Below are 18,866 nucleotides of genomic sequence, written 5' to 3'. Positions count from 1 at the left end.
GTTTATTTTAACAGTGAGAGTAAGAATATCAAAAAGAAAATCCAGAAAATTACATTATAAACAATTATTTGCATTTAACTGTGGGAAATAAGTATTTGATCCCCTTGCAAAAAACCAAGGATTCTGGCTCCCACAGACCGGTTACATAAGTCCATTTCCTTTAGGAAAGTACCCCTCATATCAACTTGTTACCTGTATAAAAGACACCTGTCCACAGAATCAATCAATCAGATTCTAACCTCTCCACCATGGGCACGACTATAGAGCTGTCGAAGGACCTCAGGGTCAAGATTGTAGACCTTCACTTGGCTGGGATTAGCTACAAAACCATCAGCAAGCAGCTTGAGGAGAAGGTGACAACTGTTGGTGCGATTATTCGGAAATGTAAGGAAAACAAATTGACATCAATCAACAAACAATCACCCTCGGTCTGGGGATCCACACAAGATCTCACCCCTTGGGGTATTGATGATCATGGGAAAGGTGAGGGATCAGCCAAGAACTACAAGGGAGGAACTTGTTAATGATCTCAAGGCAGCTGGGACCACAGACCCAAGAAAACTATTGGTAACACACTACACCATAATGGATCAAACCCTGCAGCGCCCGCAAGGTCCCCTGCTCAAGAAGAACATGAAAGGCCCGTCTGAAATTTGACAATGAACATCTGAATGATTCAGAGAAAGCTTGGTAGAAGGTGATGTGGTCAGATGAAACCAAAATGGAGGTGGAAACATTATGCTTTGGGGTGTTTCTCTGCTAAGGGGACAGGACGACTTCCCTGCATCGAGGAGAGCGTGGACGGGGCCATGTACTGTAACATCTTGGCCAATAGCCTCCTTCCCTCAGCCAGGACACTGAAAAAGGGTCATGGAGGGGTCTTCCAGCAGGACAATGACCCTGAACATACGGCCAAGGCAACAGGAGCTGCTAAAGAAGAAGCACATTTAGGTGATGGATGGGCCTAGCCAGTCTCCAGACCTTAATCCCATAGAAAATCTGTGGAGGTAGCTGAAGCTTCCAGAGGCCAAGCATCAGCCTCAAAACCTGCAGGATTTGGAGAGGATCTTCAGAAAGGAGTGGACCAACATCCTTCCTGAGATGTTCACAAACCTGGAGACCAACTACAAGAAGTGTCTGACCTCTGTGCTGTCCAACAAGGGTTTTTCCACCAAGTACTAACACATGTTTTGCAAGGGGATCAAATACTTATTTCCCACAGTTAAATGCATATCAAATTGTATCTTTTATATAATGTCAATTTCTGGATTTTCTTTTTGATATTCTTACTCTCACTGATAAATTAAACCTACCATTACAATTATAGACTGTTACTTACAACATCTGCAAGGGATCAAATACTTATTTCCTCCACTGTATGTCAGTGAGCGCCTGGTCAAACAGACAAAGCTCATCAAAGATCTCATTAAAAGTAAAAACCTCCCTCTATTCAGCCAGCCTCCAGTCCAAGAGAAGTCCAGGTCCCAACAACAGCTCTCATCTCTGAAGAATGACTGTTCTCTGTTCTCTAGGCTGTACATTGTATCTGAGATACGTGATGAAAGTCTGGCTGAGTTTTTTGGGATTAATTATGTGAAATATAATAAACTTGAAAACCAGGCATGTCCATCATCATTGTCACAAATGGGCAAGCTGAGAACTGGTACCAAGTCAGACTTGTTGGGCTGTTTGGAGGACCTGATTTCTTTACAAGAGAATACATCCCACCCCACAGTTAGGGCTTCATCCTTGATGGGGCTACTCTTGTGAACATGCTACGACCTGGTGCTGCTAAGACGTTTTTTTATTATGCGCAGAAAGCGTTCTCACCATACATCATGTCTCAGCTGGAGCATGTCAGCAGATTTGATGTCGTGTGGGATGAATATTTCCCCGAAAGTCTGAGGGCTGAAACACACAACAAGAGAGGGAAGGGAGTTCATAGACGCGTTGAGCCATCCAGTGTCATTCCTGGAAACTGGCCAGAGTTTCTGCGCATTGAAGACAAGAAGGCTGTACTGTTCTCCTTCCTGGCAACCAGTGTGACAGCCCTCAACACTGGCAAACAAATAATCAGTACTTGCAACATGCACACATGAGGAGGCTGATACCCACATCCTACTGCACCTAGGAGATGCTGTGAAGGAAGGGTATAGCAAGGTGTCAATACGCACAGTTGACACGGATGTGGTAGTACTGGCAATCACAGCAGCCCAATCCCTCAACATCACTGCTGTGGGTTGCCTTTGGAGTTGGGAAGAGTCTTCGGCATTAAGCAGCTCATGAGATGGCGAGGTCACTAGGTCCAGATCGATGCATAGCCTTACCAATGTTCCATGCATTTACTGGATGTGACAGTGTCGTCTTTTGGTGGCAGGGGCAAGAAGACGGTGTGGGATACATGGATGACGTTTGATCATGTCAGTAGAACCTTCTGTGCCTTGGCTGCCACCCCAGACTCCTTACACAACTGGATGGAGCCTCTGGAGCCATTTGTGGTATTGCTGTATGACTGCACTAGCAGCCAGGAGTCAGTCAATCAGGCACGCAAGTAGCTCTTCACCCAGAAAGGTAGAACAATTGAAGGATTCCCCCCAACACAAGTAGCATTGATTCAACACACAAAGAGAGCTGCCTTACAAGCTGCCACTGCTGGGGACAGATGATGTTTGCAGCCCCTGAACTCCCATCCCCAGGTGACTGGGGGTGGAAGAGGAAGGCCACAAGGTGGATGGGAAGTTTACTGGACCACATTACTAGAAGCGACCTAGGCCTGTCGTGAACTCCTCCGCTGTGGATGCAAAAAGGGGTGCAGTGGACAATGGAAATGTGTCAAGGTTGCTATTCAGTGCACTGCCCTTTGCTACTGTGGTGGACTGTGTTTTCAGAACTAACTCTGCATTTAGTTGAAAACCTGTAATATTTCATATATACAGGACTGTCTCAGAAAATTAGAATATTGTGATAAAGTTCTTTATTTTCTGTAATGCAATTTAAAAAAACAAAAATGTCATACATTCTGGATTCATTACAAATCAACTGAAATATTGCAAGCCTTTTATTATTTTAATATTGCTGATTATGGCATACAGCTTAAGAAAACTCAAATATCCTATCTCTAAATATTAGAATATCATGAAAAAGTATACTAGTAGGGTGTTCAACGAATCACTTGAATCGTCTAATTAACTCGAAACACCTGCAAGGGTTTCCTGAGCCTTGAAAAACACTCAGCTTGGTTCAGTAAACTAAATCACAAGTATGGGGAAGACTGCTGATCTGACTGCTGTCCAGAGGACCGTCATTGACACCCTCCATCAGGAGGGTAAGACACAAAAAGAAATTTCTCAAAGAGCAAGCTGTTCACAGAGTGCAGTTTCAAAGCACATCCACAAAAAGTCTGTTGGAAGGGGGAAATGTGGCAGGAAACGCTGCACAACCAAGAGAGATGACCGCAGCCTTAACAGCATTGTGAAGAAGAGTCGCTTCCAGAATTTGGGGGAGCTTCAAAGACAGTGGACTGAAGCTGGAGTCCAGGTATCAAAAGTCACTGTTCACAGACGTGTCCGGGAAATGGGCTACAATAGCCGTATTCCCATGGTCAAGCCACTTCTGAACTCAAGACAACGGAAGAGGCGTCTGACTTGGGCTAAGGAAAAGAAGCACTGGACAGTTGCACAGTGGTCCAAAGTCCTCTTTTCAGACGAAAGCAAGTTTTGTATTTCATTTGGAAGTCAAGGCGCCAGAGTCTGGAGAAAGGCTGGAGAGGAGCAAAATCCAAGTTGCTTGAAATCCAGTGTGAAGTTCCCACAGTCAGCGATGGTTTGGGGAGCCATGTCAGCTGCTGGTGTTGGTCCACTGTGTTTCATCAAGCCCAGAGTAAATGCAGCTGTGTACCAAGAGATTTTAGAGCACTACATGCTTCCGTCTGCTGAAAAGCTCTATGGAGATGAGGAATTCATTTTCCAGCATGATCTGGCACCTGCCCACAGTGCCAAAACCACCAGTAACTGGTGTACTGACCATGGCATTACTGTCCTCGATTGGCCTGCAAATTCCCCTGACCTGAACCCCATAGAGAATATGTGGGGTATTGTGAAGAAGAAGCTGAAAGACACCAGACCCAACAATGCTAATGAGCTAAAGGCCGCTATTGAAGCATCCTGGGCATCCATAACACCTCAGCAATGCCACAGGCTGATTGCCTCCATGCCACGCCGCATTGATGCAGTAATCCGTGCAAAAGGATTCCCAACCAAGTACTGAGTGCATTAATGGACATTTTCAAATGTTTGATTGTGTTTTGCTGTTATAAATCTTTTTTTTTTACTTGGTCTGAGGAACTATTCTAATTTTTTGAGATAGGATTTTTGAGTTTTCTTAAGCTGTATGCCATAATCAGCAATATTAAAATAATAAAAGGCTTGCAATATTTCAGTTGATTTGTAATGAATCCAGAATGTATGACATTTTTGTTTTTTTAATTGCATTACAGAAAATAAAGAACTTTATCACAATATTCTAATTTTCTGAGACAGTCCTGTATATATATTACTTCACCATAATAAATATGTCAATGGTTTACTGTGTATTTTGTTCCCTGAATACCAGATACATATAGTTAGCTACATTCTAGCATGTTGTAAATAGTACCAATGCATTCCCCATCCTTGAAAATGTAGGATTAGCCACCAGAATCAAGATCCTCGGTGGTCTAGATCCTAAGCTACTGGTAAAATAACAACCAATGGCAACACACGGAGTTAACTACATTATACAGACATGGGTTAATGGTTAGAGTTAACTGAGTTATTTATTTTGTTAGTTTTGTTCACAATTTGTTTAGTTAGTTTACCTTATTTTTCTCTCCAAAAGAACCGATAAAAGTACTGTTAAAAGACCGGACCGATAAGCGGTATCAATAAAAGTAGTAGTACCGTTAAAACCTTAACGATACCCATCCCTAGTGCCAAATGTCATGTTTTTATCATCAAAAGCACATTTTCGAATTCATTTATTTTAAGCTCCAACCACCGGAATTTGTTATGATAAAACTCTCCTGGTGAATTTTATTCAAATTCCAACAACATTTACCCCTCCCTCATCAACCTTGAAGTTTAGCCTCAGTAGGGTGGTCCTTAAAATTGAAAGTCGGAAAGTCTAAGCTCCATCCCCCAGAATTCATTCTATTAGTGAAGAAAACTCTCCTGGTGAATTTTCTCCTCAATCTGACAACATGTACCCCCCCCCCCCCCCCCTCATCGACCTGGGCTGCCACACCAGCAGCACGGTGCTGTAACTGAGGCTAAACTTCAAGGTTGATGAGGGAGGGGTAAATGTTGTCTGATTGAGGAAAAAATTCACCAGGAGAGTTTTCTTGACTAATAGAATGAATTCTGGGGGTTGGAGCTTAGACTTTCCGACTTTCAATTTTAAGGACCACCATAGTTTTTTATATATCGGAGACCTATAATATATGCCTAAAAATAGTATAATAGGTGAATTTTAAATAAACGGAGCGCTGCTTTCCCTTCCATATTTAGCTTGAATCTTGTGTATATACTGTACAAATTAGGGCTGCACCATATAAGAAAAAACTGACATTGCAATATTGCGCTTGATTTGATATGCAGCACAGTTTTTCGTGAGAAGAGCACCCATTTTAAACCTCAGTATTGCAGGCAATCATGTTCATAGAACTGTGGGAAATCTAAAACGGAGAACACAATTCATATTGTCCAAATTGCATTCGATTGGAGTACTTCAATCTATGACAAACTGTGACTGCTTATTCCTGCATTCACAAGCCTTCATCTGAAAAAGCCCTGTAAGAGTCGGCACATAGAAACAGATTGATGCTAGGTTGCATATGTTGCAAAATTAGCACAAGTTGTGTTAATTAGCATTAATGGCATTATAGCCATAGCATGTGGGCAATACTTATAAAATGGCTTGGTGGATTTGGACAATTTTGGATCCAAAATGGCATCTCTAACCAGACCATCTGGCATATAGAAACTGCCGGATGCTAACTTGCATATGTTGGGCAATTTGCACAATAAGCATAATTGTGTTGATTAGCATATGCAGATAATTTTGTGGCTAAAAAGAGTAATAAAGGTCTTTTTATTTATTCAGGTATTAAGGAAGTGGTCTATCTTTCTGATAAGTACCATGACACACCGGAGATGACCGCCTCAAGAAGGCTGATGGGTTTGGCAGGCATACAATACAGGTGAGGAACAATTGGAAGTGTTGGCTCTATTTTTATTATTTTTTATTACCCAAGGTCAAGGGGTTTACACCCACATACTAGGGCTGAACGATTAATCGATTTTAAATCGCGAATTGACATGATGCGATTATCAAATCGCAAAGCCTGCACATTTTTTTTTACATTTTTTTTTTTTTTCTTGTGTGTCAGTCATCCACACCAATCAGAAGTGCTATTCTCCACATGTACCAGCCATTGTTAACCAATCAGAATTGGCCCATGATGGAAGGTGATAGACAGATTGATCCAATCACCTGCCAAGTATTTTTGAAAGTGCCTGCCCTTTCCAAATGGCTTCCAATGGAGCTTTCCTAGATGGTTTGGTGAAACAAACCATCTGAGTCAGGTTAGTAATTCTCCATCACATGTTTTACATCTATTGCAGGGTGAATCTTAAACTGAAGCTTGACTTTAAAGCAACCCAACGGAAGTTTCATGTAGGTTTAGTTCTTTCACTCGTAGCTCAGGCTGCGGGGGTGCTAGAGACGGGAGCATGTTATGTTGTAAAACGCATACAAACGCTGCTGAAGGTTAATCCAATGTCTCTGTCACTTTGAAATGATTACTGATAATCCATCATAACATTTTTGTAAAAAACTGAGTTTTCATATAAAGCAGGGGTCGGCAACCTTTTTGATATGAAGATAAAAAAAATGTTTTTATCAGCGTGCCAACGATCCAGAATTATCAGCAGGAGGGCGGGGGAGCCTCGTTGTGGCGAAGCAGTGTGTGGACCTGTCAGCGCAACTTACATGATGCCGAATTTAACAAACATATTTAAATAATTGGTTTAAACGGCATAATAATAAGGACGATCGTCCGTTCTGTGATTCTCCAGAGCACACATGTTATGATATTAGGGTTATGCAGAGTGAGAGAGTGAGAGAGTGAGAGTGAGAGTGAGAGTGAGAGAGAGTGAGAGAGTGTGAGAGAGTGAGAGAGTGTGAGAGAGTGAGTGAGTGAGTGAGTGAGTGAGTGAGTGAGTGAGTGAGTGAGTGAGTGAGTGAGTGAGTGAGAGAACACACGTGTGTATGTTTCTGGAAGTGAAACGAGGAAGCAGAAAAATAGAGGTCTGTGATGTATTTTGTGAAACAGAAGAACAGCTAAATAAATGCAACGGCCTCCCAAGAAGAGCTCGCCTTACGGGTACTGCAATTAGTGAAGTGCTTTCCTCCGTGGTGAAACGATCAGCGCTGCACCATTACATTACATTGCATTTAGCTGACGTTTTTATCCAAAGCGACTTACAATAAACCACGGAGGAAAGCAGCAGAAAGTCGCCTGGAGTTAAAGAGAGCGGGACTGCGTTGCGTGCATGGCTTCCTTCTGTAGGTAACGGGGAGACGCACTCTGGCGGCGGTCTCGTTCAGGATCTGAAAATACAACTTAAATATTTTTGCACACTTATTCCTAGTGTGCCACTGGTTACGGTGCCGCGTGCCAGCATTGGCACGCGTGCCAGGGGTTGCCGACCCCTGATATAGAGTGTATGAGAGCGGTTTCTTCCGGTTTAGGGCATGCTGGCTGAGCATCACTCTCTTCACCAATGGTAATGTTTAGGTCAGGGGTGCCAAACCAGTCGATCGCGATCGACCGGTCGATCGTGGGGAGACTCCTAGTCGATCGCGAGATATGTCTAAAAATAGAACAACAATATTCTGTTTTATCGTTAATGTCCTATAACATAATCTTCCTGTGCTAGAATAATGCACTTGAACTCATCAAAGCTTTGTGATTGGCCGGCGTGACCCCATGTGTCGTGGCGGGCCGGCTGGTGGGCAGGCCAAACTAGTTCGCTGACGTTGTCCGTGTCAACAGGAGTGACAGTCCGCACACACAAAAGACCGCAAGTATGGCAGAAGCAAAAAAGCCCAAAATATATAATTTTTACTCCGAGTGGGAGGATGATTATTTTTGTATCTATTCCAATTCAAAGTCCATCTGCAACGCGAGCGTGGCTTTATCGAAGAAGGGTAATTTAGGAGCGGCATTTCAAAACAGTGCACAAACGCTACGAGACGGAATTCCCTCCTAATTCTGCCCTACGCTCCCAAAAGGGGAGGGACCAGAAAGGACAGCTAAATGCACAGCAGTCCATTTTCACCAGGCCCAACAACAAGAGCAAGGCTGCTACCATAGCATCTTATCGTGTCAGTCACGTTCTTGCAAAAAACATGAAGTCTTTCAAAGACGGCAAAATTGTGAAAGAAGCATTCCTGGAGGCTGCCGACGCGCTTTTGGGGGACACTAAAAATAACAGTAGCATTTCAACAGGTTTTTGATATAATAAAAACTCAAGTTAGATACCGTTATTAATCAGCTGTAAGTTTTAGTTTGTTTGAACTTATTCAAAATAATTATTGTACAAAATGGGATAAGAATGCAAACTTAAATGGATTATAGTCTATTATCAATTCAGGTTAAGAAACTAGTGTTGCTTGCATCCTATTTTAAAGGCATTTCTTTTTATACTCTACTAAAATACAACAAAAAAAGCGTTTGATTCTATTAATTTTGTCTTTTTATTGCACTTTGGCAGCAGATTCCTGTGTAACTTCAGATCTGAGTTGTCTTATTAGTAAGCCTAATTTATACTTTTGTAGCAACACTATTTTTAAACAATGGCAAAGAAAGGGTTCAGAGTCTTTTCTTTTCTTCCTGTGTCATGTGTGGCAGCACTGTTCAATGTTTCTTGAAAACATTACCCACTGTAGTATGTGACGTGTGAATAAACTCCAACTCTGTATCAACAACACTGTTGTGTAGCTTCAGTTAAATACTTGTATATGTGTAGATTAGAAAGAGGTAAGATAAAGGATCTGCAGTATTTTATGAAGTATTCATCGTACGAAGGTCAGTTTTATACAAGTAGAAGTGTGTATTTACCCGGTAGTAGGCTGTCAGTAATGGCTACGACTCTCTATTTGGACTGTTAGATCTCGGCAGACTGGCAACTTTAAAAGTAGCTCTCAGTTAAAAAAAGGTTGGGCACCCCTGGTTTAGATGGATTTAAGAGCTTCCCCTCGATTCTATTGGCTCCAACGGTTCAAAAGAGGTGTCAATCACCAAAATCGACCGATGGGTGCTAGAGATATGGCAAAAAATGTTCTCTAAAAAGGTCAAATGTCACTTGTTTTGCATCAATCTTGATACAGGGTACTTATTATATGTTATAGTTTGGATTCCTAAAGCTTTTAGTCTACTATCCCATCATCCAAGGGTGGTTTTCACTATAAAATGTACCTCAAATTACCTCACTGGACATAGTTGCCCAAGTCACCGGCATGAATACCTCAACTTCCATCCTGGACCCCATGCTCTCCATCCTTGTCAAGGCTTGCCTCCCCCAACTCACTCATCTTATCACCACAGTCATTAACTCCTCTCTGTCTACTGGACTCGTCCCTCCTGATCTGAAACTCACTGCTGTCACTCCCATACTCAAAAAACCTGGTCTCAACCCTGATTCCCTCAATAGCTACCGGCCCATCTCTACCCTCCCATTCCTGTCAAATATTCTGGAGCGAACTGTTGCCTCCCAACTAAAATCCCATCTGGAGTGCAATAACCTTCATGAACCTTTTCAATCTGGTTTCAGTACTCGTCGCCGCACAGAATCTGCCCTACTCAAGGTGACCAACGACATTCTCCTCTCTGCTGACTCTGGTTCCCTCTCAATTCTCATTCTCCTTGACCTAACAGCCGCATTTCACACGATCAACCTTTCCATCCTCATCGACCGCCTCCAGTCTTCCATTGGCATTACCGGTACTGCCCTCTCCTGGTTTAAATCCGATCTCTCTGACAGACATCAATTCATCTCCATTAACAACTCCAAATCCCCCACAGCCCCTGTCAATCATGGCGTCCCTCAGGGTTCTGTACTTGATCCCCTTCTGTTCATCATCTACATCCTCCCAATTGGACAAATCCTCTGTCAACACCAACTCAAGTTCCACTGTTATGCTGATGATACACAGCTCTACCTCTCAACAAAATCAATTTCTCCAACCACACACTCCCAGCTCAGCACCTGCCTCACTGACATTACAATTTGGATGGAAAACAATTTTCTAAAACTTAACTGTGACAAATCGGTACTTATAATCATTGGCCTAAACTCACTTACCCGCTCAACCCAAGATTTTTCTCTTACCATCGATGGCTCCATTGTCAACCCCTCCACTCACATCCGTAACCTTGGCATCATCCTCGACCCCTCCCTCACTTTCCTCCCTCACGTCAACCAGGTCACAAAAAGTGCTCTCTTCCATTTAAAGAACATCGCCCGCATTAGACCCTCCCTCTCATTGACCATTGCTGAAACTCGGACCCATGCCTTTATAACAATCCGACTGGATTACTGCAACAGCATTCTTTATGGTTCACCTGCATTCACACTAAAAAAACTTCAATATGTCCAAAACTCAGCTGCCCGCTTGCTCACCTCCACCCGACGCTCCCACCACATCACCCCTATCCTTCATGACCTCCACTGGCTCCCCATCAAACACTGCATTGACTTTAAAATATTACTTTTCACTTTCAAAGCCCTCAACAACCTTGCCCCCCCCCCCCCCCCTACCTCTGTGACCTCATCCAACGACACATCCCCACCCGTCGCCTCAGGTCTGCTGAAGCTAACCTACTGCAGCCCATCAGGACAAAGCTCCGGACCTGGGGTGACAGGGCCTTCGCAGCTTCCTCCACCACACTCTGGAACTCCCTCCCCAACCACGTCAGATCCGCCAACACTCTCACATCATTCAAACAATCCCTCAAAACTCACCTTTTCACTCTTGCCTTCAACTCCTAATCCACTAACCCCTTGCCCTTATTCCTCCTAGCTTAGCACTTTCTACTTTTGTTGTTATTTAGTTTTACTCGCTTGTAAGCGCTTTGAGCACCAGGAAAAGCGTTTTATAAATGTAATGTATTATTATTATTATAAGTAATGTCATTTGTTTTGGGAATGTCATTTTCGAGAGCTGAAAAACAGGCTTGGGGTTTAACAGGTTAAACAAAAGTAGTCGCATGGATGCGCATCACAACCGCTGAGCTAAAGGTGGATTTTTGAGACGCGATGACGTTTCTGTCATTTATTCTTTGCCATTTTGTGATGCATAGAAGCTTTGGACATTCACTGTTAAAACTGAAATGTTGACTTTAATTAAACGTATTATGTCAACAGATTTCCCATTACTGTATTAGCTTAGTTGAAAGCAATAATATTAAGTGACATTTGTTGACATAATTAATTTTATTATTAATTAGTATTTACTGACATGTTTTATAAGTTTTATATGGCTTTGCGGCGACGCCTGATCTGGTGTGAATTTAGCTGCTGTCTCTTGCTCTCTCACTTCTTTCTGTTTTCAACTTGCCCAAACCTTGTAAAAGTGCACCATGTTTGGGGGGACAGGAATGACTTGAATAAACAAGGAAGTTTCATCCAGCATGTTTTTACGAAGTGTCTTCCATGTGTGTTCATACCCTGAGCGTTGTGTTTTTTTTTTCCCTCTGTCTTTTGGCAGGCAGTTCAAGCCCAAGAGGACTCAGATTGTCATTGATTTTAATTCCATTAACCACGCTGGAATGCTGAACAGTGCTACCAAGTGAAAAAGCAAAAGGCTCACCTTGGGGAGCTCCTGAATGAGGCGAGGAAGAAAAGGGAGTCTGATGAAATTGAAAGGGACTTTGATGCCTTTTCTCTTGCCCTCTGCTTTGTCCAAAGGAAACCTAAAGGATACCTCGACTTTGGCATCTTTTTGATATTTTGATTAACCGGATACTCAAGATAGTTTAATTTGATGCTCATCCTTTGTGGATGTGTGTGGCAGAAGGACTTTCAATGCTGTTTTCACACTTTTTTCTTTTGAACTCCCTTTGGGTTTGGGCATACACAAGGACATACACTTTCTTTAGTGTTTCAAATCTTTAGTGTTGTCAATCAGATCTTGTCATGGCTTTCTGCACAAGGGCAAACCAACAGTCCTTCAGACAAGGTTCCAGATTAGTATAGAGTCGCCTTGACATTCACTCTACTCTACTCCACTCTACTGCCAAGTAAAATATGAAAACTTAAAGCAAACCTCTAAAAAGGGTTCTCTGCAGCTCCCAGGAGGCTTTGGCAGCAGGCCAATGAGTAAGATCTGGTAGCTGCATTTCCAATAAAATATTTTATTCAATAACAAAATAAAACCTCTTTTCCAGATGACACAGATAGATGGAGCTGCTTTGTGCATGCCCTAATTATTCTAATATTAACCCGGTCCTTCTTTGCTCATGAGATTTCCATCCCATGAGTAAAGCCTTGAATGAATGCATGAATCTCAACACTATGAACATGTTACTGTGTGCGTTTTTTTTTTTTTTTTTAATATAGTCCCTGTAGAGGGATATAAATATTTGTTTTAGTGACCATTTTACAATGGGTTTTCTGAAAGATGTTGCTCTTCTTTTATAAAATGTTTTTTTTTTTTTTTTTAAATGTCTTTCCATTTTCTATTGCAACACAAGTCTGCAGATGCTCTATATCTATAAACATGTATTTTTGATGTTTCTTTCCTGGTACCAAAAACCATGTCTTTCCTATGGGTCATAATACTGTAGATGAAAACTAACATGCTGTTAACTTTGGAAGCTAATGTTTGTCTTCATAACATTCTGTGTCTCCAGACCTTCATTCCTTGTCAGCTCTCAGTTGAAGTCAATAAAACATTTGGACGGCATGATCTAATGTCCACTGTGTTCATTATTTAAATTCCATTTATGATGTAATAGATAAAAGGGTTTCTATAATTAAATTATACATTTAATACAGCTTCACATTCAAAACACATTTCCATGGAAGTTTTTGGTCAAATTATAAATCAACAGATTGTGTTGTGTAGACCTTTTTAACATGACTGATAAAAGGAATACTTTCAGGAAATTATGTTTTTTTAAAAATGTGTATTTACTAGGGCCGGGACTCGATTAAAAAAATTAATCTAATTAATTAGAGGCTTTGTAATTAATTAATCAAAATTAATCGCATTTTTAATCACATAAATATTGGACCTGAGAACAGTGAGAAGCAATTTTTTTCACATGGATTTTAGTATACCATTGAATAATGACTGAATACATAAGCTTAAGCAACAAAACATTGTTTATTTTTTTCAAGGTGGTACTTAACCAAGACCAACAGAAAAGTACACATTTTGCCATAAAGTGTAGCAATAGCATATTTAGGAATATAGTACATTTCAGAGATTCAGGTAGGTAGACCTTCTGTAAACTATAACACTTTGTTTTTTAAGTAAAACACAATACTTTCAAGTACATTCAGAACATTGGAAACCCTGACTATTAGAAAACATCTCTCTGTTGCTTCAGAGGCCATAACAGACTTTGTTGATTTACCAACAGTTGATTTAAAAAATCGAATCAATTTCAGTCCAACTCTCTCAATAACCTTGGCCAAAACAATAAACAGTTCAACATAAAGTGCCAGTTACACCAACAACGTAATAAATAGTTCAACATAAAGTGTACTGTACCATTTCAAATAAAATAAAAAAGTGCCAGTGATTGACCTCAATCCCTCCTATTCTTCCAATATCCTGATGAAAAATAAAATCTCTCTGTTGCATAGGCCACTGTTTGATCAATGCGAATTGGGTGTGGGTCCTTGTACTCCGAGTCGGGCTAACGTCCACGCTAGCTTCCACGCTAGCTGCTATATGTTTTGCATTGAGGTGATACTTGAGGCTTGATGTGCTGCGGTGATATGCAAATTCCTTTTTGCATAATTTGCAAACAACCGTGCTCTTATCGACGCTTCCATCCGTCCTTTTTTTAAAACAAAATGTCCCATCCACGGGGCCAACCAAAGCGGTCTCATCAGCTTCTTCGTTCATGTTTGACTATTGTTCACTGTGGTTTGTTGTTGTCTGAAGTCATGAACGTTAGTTGGTGCTCCAGTATAATCGGTACCCCTGAAACTCATCCAGTGAGGAACGTTCCACGGTGCAAAAATAAGTGCGATTAAAATGCGTTAATTTTTGTGTAATTAATTAATCTTAATTAACACGTTAAAGTCCCGGCCCTAGTATTTACTTAAAGGTTGATCAGTTTAACTGCATAATAATAATTCAATCTTTATTTCAGACTCAAGGTCCATATCACATACAAAATGACAAAATACATATCAATAAATAAGATTGAAAAGCTAAATACAAAACAAAAAAACAAACAGATAAACACACATGCTCACTCACTAGAGGTTTCTCAATACTCTAATTTCCCCTCCTCGACTCCTCGGTCATCCTGTAGTGACCCGGAAATGAATTTCAGCGCGCCATTTTGAAGGACATCTAATTTCTCTCAATGCACTTCGAGGACCGAGCATCGAGGAGGCTCTCAGGAGGAGCTCTAACTGAGGAGACACTGATGGGTCCTCCGCGGCTCCTCCGCGGATGCATTTCCGGGAACGGTGGAGGCGTTACGCACGGCCGGAGTTATCTCAGCCAATGACAGCTCTGCATGCATCCCTTGGATATTATTTTAGTAACTGTTTGAACGGCAACGCGATGTTTACAGTGAGAACAGCTGTGAGGTCCGTGCAGAAAGCAGAGCAGTGTGTGTATAATATATATCACTCAGTATAACAGGCCTACTCCCTTTATTTGCTTTAGTTTAGTATATATCTACAAACAAAGAGTCAATATTTTTCTAAGACCATTTAGTGCTTCACATAATAAAATACACAACAGCTGTAGCCTGATTATGCTTTAGTGTGTGTGTGTGTGTGTGTGTGTGTGTGTGTGTGTGTGTGTGTGTGTGTGTGTGTGTGTGTGTGTGTGTGTGTGTGTGTGTGTGTGTGTGTGTGTGTGTGTGTGTGTGTGTGTGTGTGTGTGTGTGTGTGTGTGTGTGTGTGTGTGTGTGTGTGTGTGTGTGTGTGTGTGTGTGTGTGTGTGTGTGTGTGTGTGTGTGTGTGTGTGTGTGTGTGTGTGTGTGTGTGCGCGTGTGTGTGTGTGTGCGTGTGCGTGTGTGTGTGTTGTACAGTGCGTAGATGCGGCGGACAGACGGGTCTCAGTTGGTTTGGTGTCATATGCTTACTTTTAATACTTGTACAACTTTTGGCCCGTAATTTCAATTCCCCATTTCAGCGACCAGAGAGAGGGGGGGATATATCCAGTCTCTGATTGTGTTACGTTATTATGAGAGTGCTCTCATACTTGTTTGATTCTGAAATTGTATATATTTATATAAATATGTGTGTGTGTATATCCGCATCTGTAGCCTGTTATTGTTTCTCATTATACCGCACTGTCAATTAATTAAAAGTAAATATATATAAGTCATCATGAACACATCTGTCCATCAGAGTGCTGCTGTGCCTCCTGTCATCATTAATGGACTTCTCTTTAAAATGACCGCTCAGAGGAGAGGAGTTCTCATTTCTCTAACCGCCTGCTGTTTCCACTCCTCTCTCCTCGGTTCCCCTCCTCAGTCCTCCGCTCGCATCTCCTGTGGGCGGCACCAAGTCTCGAGGATAGAAGTCGAGGAAACGAGTCGATTAGGGGAAATTTGAGTATTGAGAAACCTCTACTGTCTGTAGAGGCTGTTGCGCCAATGTCTCCAAATCATGGAAGAGAACCGAGTAGAACTCTTCACAGGGTTAATTAAAATCGAGATAACATGATTGTCCGAGTCTTCTAGGCGACACATGAATTTGTACATTAACTTTCTTAAAAGGGCTTGACAAGTAGGTACTCCCAAGTTAACAAACTGCTGGCTGGCACTGTGCCATCTTGGTACCCTCAGGAGCAACCGTAAAGCATCATTGTATGCAACTTTTCGTTTTTGCATGCTGCGAGCCTTGTAGTTACTCCACAGGTGAGCCTTGTAGTTACTCCACAGGTGGGCCTTGTAGTTACTCCACAGGTGAGCCTTGTAGTTACTCCACAGATGAGCCGTGTACAATTGTGTACAGAAAGCTTTCAAAAGTGATACCTTGACATCTACAGAGAACTTTCCGCATGAATATGTTTGCCTGGGCATACATTTTGCAGCGTCGTCTATGGATGTCTTTGTCATCTGTGAGATCATCAGAGATATAGTGACCAAGGTACTTAATCTCACTGCACACAAGAAGAATGTTGCTACTGAGAATAAAATGAGGAAATACAGCCTTTTTATCCTCTTTACTTCGCACAATCATGATGCTACTCTTCTTGGCGTTATACTTAATATTAAAATCAATGCCATACCGGGAACAAGTCCTCAGAAGCTGTTGTAAGCCAGCACTGCACGGGGAGAAGATGATTAAATCATCAGCATACATAAGGTGGTTGACAACAGTAGCACCGATGACACAGCCAGTTTTACGCAAGTTCAGTTCCCTAGACAGATCATCCATGTGCTGATTAAACAACAAAGGAGATAAAATCCCACCTTGCGTGACCCCATTACCAACATCAAAATGTTCAGACACAGTATTGCCCCACTTCACCTGCATAGTCTGATGTGCATACCAAAAGGCTAAGATCCTTATTATGTACTTGGGTTCCCCTCTCTAGCACATTTTGTCAAATAATTTGAAATGATTCAGTCTATCAAATGCCTTGGAAGAATCAATAAAACACAGAAACATTGTGGAATTATGGCTTCTATATTTTGCTATAATGTCTTTTAAAGCAAAAATACACATATCTGTGCCATTTTGTCTTTTCAAACCAACCTGGTTGTCGGCTGTGGCAATATACCTTTCCAGCCTATCCAACAGAATGTTCTCCAGCACTTTGGAGAGAATGCTAGCTAAAGCAATGGGCCTGTAATTATCAATGCCATTAATCTTCCCAGCTTTATCCTTGATGACTGGTACAAGTAGCACAGATAACATGGAATCTGGTAAGACACTATGATTAAGGAAACCAGTGAGACACAGAGCAAAAAGAGGAGCAAGCTTAAGACTGGCATATTTGAAGTGTTCAGCTGAGATGAGATCTGGGCCACAAGCTTTGTTCTTTTCTAGATTCATTATAGTGTTGTAGACTTCCTCTGATCTGACTGTCACATTTTCAGTGGAGTCAACCTTTTCAAACACAAATGCATCACACTTAGCACAGTTGAGCAACTCATGATAGTGTTGTCGCCACAGTTCTGCGATGCTGCCTGACCCACACACTCCTTCAATGGAAGACGGTAAGGGAGTCTTATAGCTGTTTATGACTTTGACCACTTTGACCTCTTTCCAGAAATCATAGCAACTATTGTTGCGCAACTTTCTGGCAAGTGAGTCAGTCCTCATTGCGTCCTAATTTGTTTTAATGAAGTGGACAGCATACTTCTATTTGGCATTAGTAGACTGTTTATGTTCAGACAAAGACCCCTGTCTCTGCCTTCCTGATTCGGCCCAACATTGAAAAGCATCTCTAGCAGCAGTGTATAGCTCAGTCACATGTTCATTTCATCCAGGTTTTACACTATGCTCCTTTTTCTTACTGTTGTAAAAACCCTTACTTGAGGCATTTAACACATCAATAATAAGATCATATGTAAAACATAGATCTCTACCATGCTGCACATTTTTACAGTTGGTGTCACTGCACAGCATTGCTTCTCTTTGAATTACAACCCAGTCTAATGATTAATCAGTGAGTGAGGTATAGTGATTAATATCCTTCTCACTTAACTTTGACCAATCCAGCCTCCCTGTGTACGTTTTATTGTCATCAACAGATAGCACCGGAATATTTTCAACATTTAGGGTCAATACAAAAGGAATATGATCTGTAGTGGCCAACTCATAACAAATGTCAATGTTGTCCAGACAGGCGTGTGCATCAGCTGTGCACATACAGTGATCTAGCCATGACATAGTATGCCATGCTTCACTAATATATGTAAAGCTTTTCTCAGGTAGAAGAGATTTACTTGACAGTATGAGATTATTATCGTTAAAAAAATGCAGTAAACATTTGCCAAACAGAGATTTATCATCCGAAATGTCAGCATTCAAGTCCCCCACTACATACAAATCCCACAACCTGCTCCCTTGACCCTCTACCCACTCCTCTCCTGAAGTCCTGCCTCCCCGTCCTCTGCCCCTATCTTGCTAACTTTTTCAACTCCTCGCTGTCCCATGGAACCGTCCCCTCTGCCTTCAAAACTGCTGCCGTTACTCCAATCCTCAAAAAACCTGGTCTTGATCCCTCCTCCCTCACTAATTACCGCCCCATCTCCAACCTACCATTCCTCTCAAAAACTCTTGAACGCATTGTAGCCAAACAAATTCACTGCCATCTCCAAACCAACCAGCTTTATGAACCCCTTCAGTCTGGATTTCGTCCTCACCACAGTACAGAAACTGCACTCGTCAAAGTCCTCAATGACCTCCTCACCTCTGCTGACACTGGTTCCCTCAATATTCTCATCCTCCTCGACCTGAGTGCAGCCTTCGATACCGTGAGCCACAACATCCTGCTCACCCGACTCAGGGACATTGGTATTGAAGGTATTGCACTCAGATGGCTCCAGTCCTACCTCACTGAGCGATCCCACTTCATCTCCCTCCCCAACCACTCCTCTGCCACAGCTTCAG

General features: G+C 41.9%; 1 protein-coding gene across 2 annotated transcripts in view; it reads left to right on the top strand.

The window, feature by feature from the left end:
• The window catches only part of dctd (dCMP deaminase), a 90,927-nt gene that overhangs the window by 22,567 nt on the left and 49,494 nt on the right, over positions 1-18,866 (top strand). The window contains exons 5-6 of one of the 2 annotated variants that reach the window (XM_079656436.1): positions 6,139-6,235; positions 11,809-13,005. In XM_079656436.1, coding sequence (XP_079512562.1) covers positions 6,139-6,235; positions 11,809-11,893 — 182 coding nt within the window. In that variant the 3' untranslated portion in view covers positions 11,894-13,005. Of the gene's footprint in view, positions 1-6,138; positions 6,236-11,808; positions 13,006-18,866 lie in introns of those variants that run through there. The other variant, XM_079656437.1, reaches the window with a different exon arrangement.

The sequence above is a fragment of the Notothenia rossii genome (assembly GCF_949606895.1).
Source record: "Notothenia rossii genome assembly, chromosome: 1".
Classification (NCBI taxonomy): Eukaryota; Metazoa; Chordata; class Actinopteri; order Perciformes; family Nototheniidae; genus Notothenia; species Notothenia rossii.
Note: the sequence above shows the minus strand (reverse complement) of the source record. Positions and strands in the feature narration are given on the sequence as shown.